Source organism: Erinaceus europaeus, chromosome 12, assembly GCF_950295315.1.
Source record: "Erinaceus europaeus chromosome 12, mEriEur2.1, whole genome shotgun sequence".
In the NCBI taxonomy this organism is placed as follows: Eukaryota; Metazoa; Chordata; class Mammalia; order Eulipotyphla; family Erinaceidae; genus Erinaceus; species Erinaceus europaeus.
In genome coordinates this window covers 26,235,137-26,247,011 of record NC_080173.1, presented here as the reverse complement: position 1 = coordinate 26,247,011, position 11,875 = coordinate 26,235,137, and the positions used below count along the sequence as shown (strand labels likewise).

The 11,875-nt window shown below is 41.3% G+C and overlaps 1 protein-coding gene across 1 annotated transcript in view; it reads left to right on the top strand.

Annotated features, from left to right (window-relative positions):
- The first annotated feature begins 5,907 nt into the window (after nucleotides 1-5,907).
- The window catches only part of SYNPR (synaptoporin), a 384,773-nt gene continuing 378,805 nt past the window's right edge, over nucleotides 5,908-11,875 (top strand). The window contains exons 1-2 of the mRNA XM_007520608.3: nucleotides 5,908-6,153; nucleotides 6,293-6,358. Of these exons, the coding sequence (XP_007520670.1) occupies nucleotides 6,136-6,153; nucleotides 6,293-6,358 (84 nt within the window). The 5' untranslated portion in view covers nucleotides 5,908-6,135. The remainder of the gene's footprint in view (nucleotides 6,154-6,292; nucleotides 6,359-11,875) is intronic.

The following is an 11,875-nucleotide window of genomic DNA, read 5'->3' as shown; positions in this document are numbered from 1 at the left end:
GGGGAGTCGCTTCACAGGTGGTGAAGCAGGTCTGCAGGTGTCTGTATTTCTCTCCCCCTCTCTGTCTTCCCCTCCTCTCTCCATTTCTCTCTGTCCTATCCAACAATGACGACATCAATAATAACAATAACTACAACAATGGGCAATGAAAGGAAATAAATATATTTTTTAAAAAGAATATATATTGTGCCATCCTTACACCTATTGCTACTTCCAGAGGTCTTTCCTTTTTTCCTCTATTCTCTCAGATAGTAGAAACAGTGCCTGGCTTCTCTGGTATTTTCCAGACTCATTTCCCTTTTGTTGCTAGTATAAAAAACAAGATTCCAGGAGTCTGTCAGTAGCACAGTGGGTTAAGCGTACGTGGCGCCAAGCACAATAACCTTAAGGATCCCAGTTTGAGCCTCTGGCTCCCCACCTGCAGGGTAGTCATTTCACAGGCAGTGAAGCAATCTGCAGGTGTCTTTCTCTCTCCCTCTCTGTCTTCCCCTCCTCTCTCCATTTCTCTCTGTCCTATCTAACAACGATGACATCAATAACAACAATAATAACAATAAAAAACAACAAGGTCAACAAAAAGGAAAATAAATAAATATTAAAAAAAACAAACAAGATTCCTGGTAACAAATGCTTTGGGTCCTGGTGGAATAGGGGTACCGAGTCCTCCGGTTTACTTCCTCTGGAAGTATGAACCAAAAAAAATTTTTGAAGGGGGTATAGAAAGTGAGTCTTCTGGCTTCTACAATTGCTTCTCCATTGGACATAGGCATTGGCAGGTCAATTTGTACTCCCAGCCCGTTTCTATCTTTCCCTAGTGGGATAGGGCTCTGGAAAGGTGAGGTTCCAGGAAACGTTGGTGAGGTCATCTGCACAGGGAAGGACTTTTTTTTTTTTTTATTACTATACGCCTACATTTTCAATGGGAGAAATAGTATACATTCTTACAAGGTTAATGATATCCACTGTATTGTGTATATATATATATATATATATATATATATATATATATATATATATATATATTTCCTCCAGTGTGGGAGGGAGGGCAGGTTTGAACCCAGGTTATACACAGGCAAAGCAAAGACACCATCCAGGTGAGCTATATTGCTGGTTCTTGTGATGAAGTTTCATGCTAAATAACCATACATATATTATTTAAAATTTTATTTCAGCCGTTTTTACTGAAATTAAGTAATATGAGTTTAGGCCTTATTTGATCTTTGAGTTAATTGATATGCTATATTCACTTTAAAATTAGAATTCTTCAAAACATTTCTCACCCCTTGTCCTATGTGTCAGTAGTCCATACAAAGGAAAATTGCAAAGAAATGATTACATAGACATCCAATTTCTTTCACACTAAAGGAAGATTTAGAAAATTCTGGTTAGCAGAAGGTGCTGACATTTAATACATAATAGTTTAATAGTCTCCCAACAATTCTAGTATTTAGTGTACCATATTATATTAATTTTCTATGAAAAAAAAACTTAAGCTACCTTTTCCTCTTTGCCACAAAGATGTAAGAAGGTTACAACCAGTTTTGTTGTGCCCTGAGAATAAGAATCAATTTGCTTAAATAATGTAAATCCATATACTGCAGCATGTTACTATTTTTTTTTGCTTGTTGATATACTTATTTTTATGAGAATGAGAGTGATGAAACAGAGAAGAATTAGAGAGAGGGGTGGGAGAGAAAGAGGTAGAGAGAGTTGGGATTGAACCTGGGGCCACAGACTTGGAAGTCATCTGTTCTATTGCTGATACATTTTTTTTCTTTTTTGCAGTTTTCATTTAAAAGTGAAGCCTCTGAGATTCAAAACGATTATTTTACAAGTTCAGTTTTGTTTGTTTTAGCAAATTTGGCTTATTTTTCACTGTGGTGCAAGCTCGGTGGGTGGTGGTGGTGCTGCTGGTGGTGGTGGTGGTGGTAAGATCCAGTCAAGCTGAATACAGCACCTAGAAATGTGCTAACAACACATTTGTACTTGTTGAATGAGTTGTACAACATTGGCATAATTGACATTTTATATATATATTTTTGTTGTTGTGGGCATTGTCTTCTGCATTCTAACATGTTAAGCAGCTAGTTCAGTTTCTACCATGTTGATACCAGTAGCACCGACCCTCAGCTGTGACAATATATTGTCAAGTGTTTCCCAAGAGGAAGATTGAAATTGTCCTCTACTAAGAACCACTACAGGGGGCTGGGCAGTAGTGCAGTGGGTTAAGCGCATATGGCACAAAGTGCAAGGACTAGCTTTTTTTCTTTGCTTGTTGATATACAACTTATACAACCAACTTAAGGATCCCAGTTTGAGCCCAGACCTCCCCACCTGCAGGGGGTCACTTCGTAAGTGGTGAAGCATGTCTGCAGGTGTCTATCTCTCTCCTCCTCTCTGTCTTCCCCTCTTCTCTCCATTTCTCTCTGTCCTATTCAACAACAGCAGCAGCTATTACAACAGTAAGAATAACAACTACAACAAGGTCAACAAAATGGGAAAAAAATGGCCTCCAGGAGCAGTGGATTGGAGGTGCAAGCACCGGGCCTCAGTGATAACCTTGGAGGCAAAAACCAAACAAACAAAAACATTGCAGTATATGATTGGATGGCCTAAGTAACTCAAAGAAACCTTCATAACTATCAATATAAGTTCTGATTGAGAATAAAACAACAAAACAACAACCAACAACAAAACAAGAAATTTGGAAACTGAGGCCAAGTGGTGACTCACCCATGTTTGAGGACCTGGGTTCAAGTTTCTAGTCCCCATCTGTGGAGGGGAAACTTCACAGCAGTAGGGGCAGTGCTGCAGGTGTATCTCCTCTCTTTTTTTCTCCACTGCCTTTCCTCCTACTCCATTTCTCTCTGTCTCTCACACTCTTAAGAACAACAACAACAAATGGCTACTGGAACTGTGGAATCATATAGGTATTGAGTCCTACAGCTAACTCTGGTGGCAAATAGACGAAAGTTTTGAAAGGATTTGGAAACAATTTGATTTAAATAATTTTAGAAATGGTCTAATGTCCCATCAAAGTTAATATGACTGTAGTGCATTTGTAGTAGATTTGTTATAGTAAAAGAGACATCTTTTCATCATCTTGGAATAGATGAAAATGGATCACTTTCAGTTACTGAGAGTTGTGGCATTTTTCACATCCTAACTCCTATTTCTTCCACCAACCTAATTCTTTGGGAAACTCAATGGTATAACTAGATCTCAAAATAAGGTTCTAACCCTAAACTCTTCAAAATATTAACATTGCAAATGTGATAGGGAACTCTGGGTTATTTTGGTGATGCAGCTGTTGGAAGCTCATACATTTCTGGAACGTGAAAAGCATCCTTTGACAATGTGCAATTGTTGTCTAAGTGATTACATTGCCATTTGCCAGAATTCTGGAAGATCTCACATGATGTTTGAAGGACTGGAAAAAACTTGCCACCATATTAGCAAGGAGAAATACTGGGTGTGAAGGAAGTCTTAGGGGAACAGACTCAGCAATCACACTTCATTGGTGCCAAATTCTCAGCTCAAAGGAAATATTTTAAATAAATCACATATTCTATCTTAAGAGATGCAAATGTTTAGATGACCTTGAGCAAGCTACTAAATTTTTCTAAGCATGGACACACTATTAATAAAGGAGGAACTTGGGGGGGTGATTCGTAAATGATAAATGTAGAACATTTATCAGAGTGCCTGGGATGAGGCTGGATTCAATTGATAGTAGTCATTATAATTGCCATCACTACTGAATATATGTAAATGATGTCCTACTTTCACCAGTTAGTTAACTATAATGGAGAGATCAAGAATGCCAGAACAGTGAGTGAATTTCAGGAGGGAATTTTGATAGTTATTTAGTAGCCATGTGGGTACCTGCATCAATTCAGCGAGGTTACCTTGTGTTGTAGTAACAAAATACTTAAAAAAAAAAAAAGCCAGTCACTTAGTACCCAAAATGCATTGTCTCTGCAGAGCAAGACAGGACTGTGATAGTCTATATGCCTCTAAGGCAGGTTTCTGAGCTTTTACCTTGACTTCTCCTGAGGTTTAGGCAGAAAGAGAGAGATGCAATTAATACATGTGGAGAGTGTGTATGTGCCTGACTCTGCTTCAGATAAGCTACCTACAAATTATCACTGAGTCCATAGAATCACCATCTAAAGTGGATGCAATACTTTTAGCTCCATTTTACAGAAACAAACACCCAGCTGAGCCCATGAAGGAATTAAGGAATTTCCACACAAGATCATACACATAAAATGCAGCACAAATGTCAAGTACTTGATAAAGGCAGTTCTCATCCCATCTAGTTGTAGTTGTGTAATGGCTTATTTTTAAAATAACTGTTTTTAATGGTTTTAGTCTCTATCTGCATGTAGGAAAAGCAGTAGGAACAAAACCGGCTGACTGCAGATGGTAGAACTATCCTTTTAGAGTTCCTACTCACTAAATTTTTGTTTTTGTTTTTTGTTGGGCAGCAGTCATTTACTCTGAAAACTTTCTCTCTCCTCTTTTTAAATCCAGATTTGGCTTGTATCTTCTCCCCAGACTTCAAACTACTCATTTTCATCTCTTCTTCACTTTGAAATATAAACACACACACACACACACACACACACACACACACACACACACACACCTCTCCAAACCTTTCTGGCAAATCTTTGTAGTAAACAGATGGGCTATCTGTGTTGCTGGGAGACCACTTCATACATGAATCCAGTCCAAAGGGAGTAGGAAGAAGAGGACATATAAGCTCCATGGTGTAATGGCTAAATGTTCTGATTCTTCTTCTTCTTCTTTTTCTTTTACTATTTTGAATCCAACTCTACCTTTATTATCTGCTAGCTGTATAACCTTGGCCAGGCCACTTCCCTGCCATCACATTCAATTTCATCTCTAATGATAAGAGTCCTAGTAGAATGTGCTTGTGTGTGTGTGTGTGGGGGGGGGTTGCAATATTTAAAGAAAACAATGTTTATAAAACCCTTAGTTTCTGAGTGAACTCTGCTGTTTTGTGTTTTACTCTGCTGTTTTATGTATTACTTTTGGCACAATTAGCAGATCAAGGGAGGAAATATTGGGAACCACTTCCACTCTAAGAAAACATTCTGGTTTTGTTGTTTCTTCTTGTTTGATTAGTTTGGTTTGGGGGTGGACGGTCTCATTTATGGGGTGTTTCATCTAGGAGTTGTTCCTGAGACAAAGGCTTTCAGTAGAAAAAGTAAGTTTTAGAGGAAGTTGAACTTTACTCCTTGTTTAGCCTTTCACGATCTATTTCCTTTTGAATAATTTCACCTAAGTTTGTTTTTTACTTTTCAAATGGCAAAAAAAAAAAAATGCTCTTGACTTCATATAAGTCGAAGTAATACGAAGATTTCTACTGAGAACATTGCTTCATATTTAAGATAAATTTGTTGCTTCCCACCCCTCTGAATCTGTTTTATTTTCTTACCCTCATATTCTCTGGGGGGAGGTAGGGATCCCGTTTATCCTCTTTCTTGATGTATTTCCAGGACTGGCATTGCCCTGATACCTGGAAGAAAGTTCCCTGAAGATTTGGCAGTGAGAGGTGGGTTGGGGATGAAGGAATCAACATTTTCTTGGATGTTCAGAGGTCACCAGGACGTCTACACTTCCCCCTGGTGGAGGGGGTGGAGGGAGTGGGTACCTTTCTTGACCTGGAACCCCTTTCTTCAGGAGGGAACTTCACTTCAGGAGGGACCCTTCCACTTTCCACAACCAGCAGCCACCACAAAGTTTGCCCGGAGCTGAGCTGAGCCAATGGCTGCTTAGCCCACCCCAGCGCTCCCCCAGGAGCGCACATCTGGCCAATTGCAGCCTCGCGGCGCCGGGCTCCCCTCCCCAGGCTCCCGGGCGGGCTTGGCTCGGCTCCCCGGCGCCCTGGCTCCCAGGCGCGCACAGCCCAGCCCGGCCAGCTCCAGCTAAGACGCGCGCCCTCTCCCCAGCTCTTGCCTGCTCCGGACGCCTCCGGGGTTCGCCCCCCCCCCCTCCCGAATCTTCAGAAAAGGGATTCCAAGCCCTGCGGGAGAGGACAGTGGTGTCTCTCGAACTTCACCGCAAAGGGAACCCGGTGCGTGTGGAACAGAGGCAGGGCGAGCTATGGACCCTGTGAGTCAGGTAGGACCGAAGCTGGCAGGGCGGCTGGGGCTACGGAGTGGGGGCGCCTCTCCGGAACCCTCCTGGGAGGAGGGCGAACCTCTTATCCTCACACACACACACACTCTCTTTTTCTCTCTCTTGTCTCCTTCATTCAAAGCTGGCCTCAGCAGGCACCTTCCGGGCGCTGAAGGAGCCCCTCGCCTTCCTGCGAACCCTGGAATTGGTGAGTCGCGGGGTGTGAGTGTGTGTGTGCGCGCGCTGGGAGGCGACCGAGGCCATGACAGCAGGTGAGGGAGAGTCGGTGTGTGTGTGGGGGATTGCTCTCGGGGTTCACCGTCCCTGACTTACTCCTGCTTATTGACAAGGAGCCATTCAGCCTGAAGCGGGGGGTGGGGGTCGGGAATTACCCCACACACCCACACACTCCTCCCCCATAGCTCTGGGGCGAAGAGTGTGGCCGGATTTTTTTTTTTTGCAGGTGCTTAGAGGAGTGTCGTCTCACCTCAGGCTCTAGGAGGGGATGAAGGGATGGGGGGCACGTTGAAGAAGAGGCTGTGGGGCTACTACCACCCCCAACCCCCACCCCCCGCCCTAGCCTTGTGCCATGCCACTGGGCTTGGGATGAGGACTGGGGGGATGGGGGGGGGCAGAGGCTGAGCGTAGTAGCCAGAAGCACTTGGCTGAACTCAGAAAGTTGGCCAGTGTGGGGCAGTTCTTCCGCCCATAGTGGGGTGCTGGGAGCCTTGGAGTCCGTGGGACCCCCAGCCAGGGATGCTGGAAGATGGTGGTGTGGAGAGCGCTTTCCCTGCACTTCAGACCCTCTGGCCGCTCTTTCAGGACTCTGCTGATCTTTCTCTGACATGCCGCCTCCCTCACTCTCAGCACATACCCTCTGGCGACCTTCTCTATGTGGTTTGTTTCAGCGATTGGGATCTGAGAAGTCTTGCATGCTCCTTTTACCAAGCATCCTGACAATCCTATGGCAACTTGTCTATGACATATGAGGGTGGCACAGAACCGTTACTCACAAGTACATAGAGCAAGAATATCCTTGTCTTAAAATGATGGTTATTGAGAGTGAAATCTGTAGGTCACACCCTCTCTTGTCGGTGATTCTCGAAGGCAAGTGAACCTATTTGAACAGAAAGTTCAAAGCCCGTCATGTAGCATTAATCACAGGCCTGACCACTAACTAGAGGGGGATATTATGTAAGAGTCTGCTCTGTCCTCACAGATCTTAGCTCTGAGGGCTGGTATCTGGCTCTGGCTTTGCAGCTCTGGTACATGTTTGCATGGGTGATCTGTGGAATAATTGCATTTGCCTTGCTTGCAGACCTGCACAATATGCATGAATATTATCAATGTGACGTATATCATAACAGCATTTCAGAGGCTTGAACTAGTGATTCTGGGGTCACTATTTTTAAATTGCCAGTGAAAAAAAAACACTGCTCCCAATCCAGGAAGCTTTCAGTTGTCTTTTTTTTTTAAGTCTTTTAAAAATATTTATTTTTTTATTATTGGATAGAGACAGAGAGAAATGGAGAGTGGAAGGAGAAGTAGAAAGGGAGAGAGAGAGAGAGAGAGAGAGAGAGGGAGAGAGACACCTGCAGCCCTGCTTTACCACATATGAAGCTTTCCCCCTGCAGGTGGGGACCAGGGACCCAGGTCCTTGTGCACTGTAATGTGAGTACTTAACTAGGTGTGCCACTGCCTGGTCCCTCTCATTTGTCTTCTTCAGAATTTTGTCCACATTCATTTAATAAACATTTCCTGTGAGTGTTTATTTTAATCAAAATGATCATTTTATTGCCAAACCCTCTGTCAAAACAAAGTTCAAAGATCTGTCATCCCTTACTGACATAATCTATTGTTTCACATTGTCTGCTTATCTGAAATATTAGTTTGCATTTTTAAGTCCTTTTGTAACTTTATTTCATTTCACTCTAAACTGTAAAAATCCTACTGGTATGCTTCAAAGTATGGTACATCTGGATATGTTTGCTTAAAATGCAGATCTTCAGCATATAATCAGTGTATTGGCAGGAAGGGTACCTATCACTCTATTTTAAGTGCACTTCCTGGATAATTGTGATGCATATTAAAGTTGGAGAACCATCACTCTGATCCCACCAACGTACAAAAATACTTTTTACTATATTCTACTTATTCTAACCCTATATATATATTGCCTCCAGGGTTATCACTGGAGCTCAGTGCCAGGACTAAGAGTCCACTGCTCCTGGAGGCTGTTTTTCCCGTTTTGTTGCCCTTGTTGTGGTTGTTATAGCTGTTGTTGTTGTTGATGGATAGGAGGAGGAGAGAAAGACACCTGTAAACCTGCTTCACTGCTTGTAAAGCAACCCCCCTGCAGGTAAGGAGCCGGGGATCGCCCAGTTTATATTTTTTTAATGGGAGTTGAGAGATAGAATATTCATTGAGTGTTTAAATCAATGGAGAGAGGGAAAGAGTAAATATTTTGTGGTATGTGGAAAGATGAGGGACCTCTGGAAGTATGCTTTCCTAGGCGATAGTGACAGTGATCTCTTACGTGCCAAGAAATGATTCTGTTTTTATCTGTATTTACTACTAGTAATTTTTTTTGAAATAGTTATGTATTTATGAGAGGGGGAGAGAGAGAGAGAGAGAGAGAGGGAGAGAGAGAGAGAACACACCAAAGCATCAGTCTGACACATGTGATACTTGGGATTGAACTCATGGCTTATGCCTCTAAGTCCAACATTTTATCAATTGTACTGCCTCCTGGGCCACTCCCATTAGTAACTTTTCTAGTACAGTAAGTGATCATCAAAATGTAAATCAGTAAAGAGAGACCACTTAAAAATATACCAGTGTCTCCTATTTTATAGGATAGGTATAAAGCGTGTGGAAATTAAATTATTTAAATTATGGTATAATTTTTAAATATATATATGCCATAAAAGTGTTTGAAAAGACACATGTAAATAATATTTATTGCACTGCCATTTGTAGAGGAAATAACAAAACAATAAATCCACTAATATAATAATGATAAAAATATGATTCATACACGTTGTGAAATATTATACTGCCATTAAAATAATGAATTAAATTTACATACAGTGATCTGGAAGTCAATGTAAGTACTTAATGTGTGATAAAGTGTAGAAAAAAATGAGTTTCATTCTTACTATTTGATAAAATTGTTAATTGTTAACAGGATTTTTTTCTTTTTATCCACATTCAATTAGACATCAAAGTAATGCACAATACAGTGCTGCTTTATAAAATTTAAGAAAAGAATAGAAAGGAGGTGGGCGGTAGCTCACTGGGTTTAGCTCACTGGGTTAAGAGCACATAGTGCAAAGCATAGGGACTGGCGCAAGGATCCTGGTTCAAACCCCAGTCTCATGTGGGAACTACAGGAGGGTCCCTTCTCAAGCAGTGAAACAGGTCTGCAGGTGTCTTTCTCTCCCTCTCTCTGTCTTCCCCTCCTTTCTCAATTTCTCTTTGTCCTGTCCAACAACATCATCAACAACAGCAACAACAGTAACAACAACAATGGAAAAAAATATAAAGGCTGCCAGGAACAGTGAATTTGTAGTGTAGGCACCGAGCCTGGATGTAAAAAAAAAAAAAAAATAGAATGCTGTATGTGTAAAAATGTAGTTTGTATTATCATAAAGTAAAAGATAAATTTATACACTGGCTGATAACCATAGCTTTCTTTTTCAGGGTATGATTTGTGGTTCAGTGTGCAAAGAGAATGGGCAGCTGTAGTAAGGAGGGAGAGTCATAGGCATATTATTTATCTACAGTTGTCCTCATAAGTATTTTTAAAGGCATTTAAAATTATTTATTATTTATTTACTCCCTTTTGTTGCCCTTGTTATTTTATTGTTGTAGTTATTATTGTTATCGTCGTTGGATAAGACAGAGAGAATTGGAGAGAGGAGGGGAAGACAGAGAGAGGGAGAGAAAGATAGACACCTGCAGACCTGCTTCACTACCTGTGAAGCGACTCCCCTGCAGGTGGAGAGAGGGATCCTTATGCTTTGCGCCATGTGCACTTAACTCGCTGTGCTGCCGCCTGACTCCCCATAACTATTTTTTTTTAATAACTCATATTTCTAGTGATTACCTATGCACTGGCCCAAGGAAGTACTCTTAATTTTAAAGCCATCCTCCAATTTTGGATTTATAGCCATAGGGGTAATTGCACTTTATTTATTGCTTAGAAAGGGCTTATAGATATAGTAGATTTAAAGTCAAAGTAACATATAAGGCCAAGCCTACAGGGAAAAAACCCTCAGCCATTTCAAAGACTTTGAAGCACAAGTCCCAAATCCATAATCTATACTTAAATTAGGCCATATGTCCTTCCACTATCTTTCTGGTTAAACTAGACATTCAAGACACAGAACTGGCTCTGGCAATTTGTGACCTTTATTCTGTGATGATAAAATAGGTCTCGAAAATCTGTTAAACCATATTTTGGAAATAGTAACTATGTGTTGAATTTACTCTATTTCTCAGATCTTGAGAAAAGCAATATAATTCTGCTTTCCATGTATCATCTTATTTTATTTTGTCCATACTGTGGCAATCACTGTACTTTAAAACAGGTGGTCTTCCTTTATTTTCTTTTCCTTAGAAAAGTTTTGTTAACATATTTCTTTTTCTTCTTTTTTTTAAATTGCCACAGTGGTTATCTCTGGGCTTGGTGCCTGCACTACAAATCTACTGTTTCAGTGGATATGTATATGTATATATGTGTATCTATATGTATATATGTGTATATACATGCACACAGAAAAACCTCAGTACTGCTTCCCCACTCAAGAAGCTCCAACCCCATAGCCCCCTGCAGGAAGGTATGCTCTATCAGATACACCACCACCTGGACCTTCACATTCTTCTTTTCTAAACTATTTACAAGGCTTTACATCTATGGATTTGAGTGTAGTGGAATAAGGGGATCCAACTCACCCTTATTGTCTAGAACCAGAATTGACGCTAATGTAAGAACACTGAAGGAGCTTCAACTCTCCCAAATGATACTGGTTTGTTTGTCATAGACTTCCAACATAATGCTGCAGGTCCAGATTCTGTGCTCTATAATTAACTGCTTGTTAGTCAACTTGCTTAGTTTCTTTAATTCTTCCTCTTTGTTCGTTTGACATCTACTATAAATTTGGTGTACCATTGCTACTACAACTTCTGGGCATCACATCTCCATTTGCCTTTCATTTCTCTCTCCCTCTCTGCCTTCCCAAAGTAAGTCAGCTAATCTAGAGATGGAGTGAGCTCTATGTATGAAGTACAGGTCGTATGTATGTATGTATGTATGTATGTATGTATGTATGTATTTTTGCCTCCAGGATTATCACTGGGGCTCGGTGACTGCACCTAGGAAGCCACTGCTCCTGGTGGCTCTTTTTGTTTCCATTGTTGTTGCGGTTGGTGTTGTTGGATAGGGCAGAGAGAAATTGAGAGAGAAGGGGAAGACAGGGAGGGAAAGATAGACACCTACAGACCCACTTCACCACTTGTGAAGCAAACCCCCTGCAGATGGTGAGCTGGGGGCTTGAACTGGGATCCTTGTGCCTGTCCTTGAGCTTTGCACCATGTGCACTTAATCCATTGCACTACCGCCAGGCCCCCCTACCTAATTTAAATACAGACACTAGTACTTACAGAAATATCATTCCTGAGACTAAATTTGGAGTCATTTACTAAGCAAACATTACCAACATCC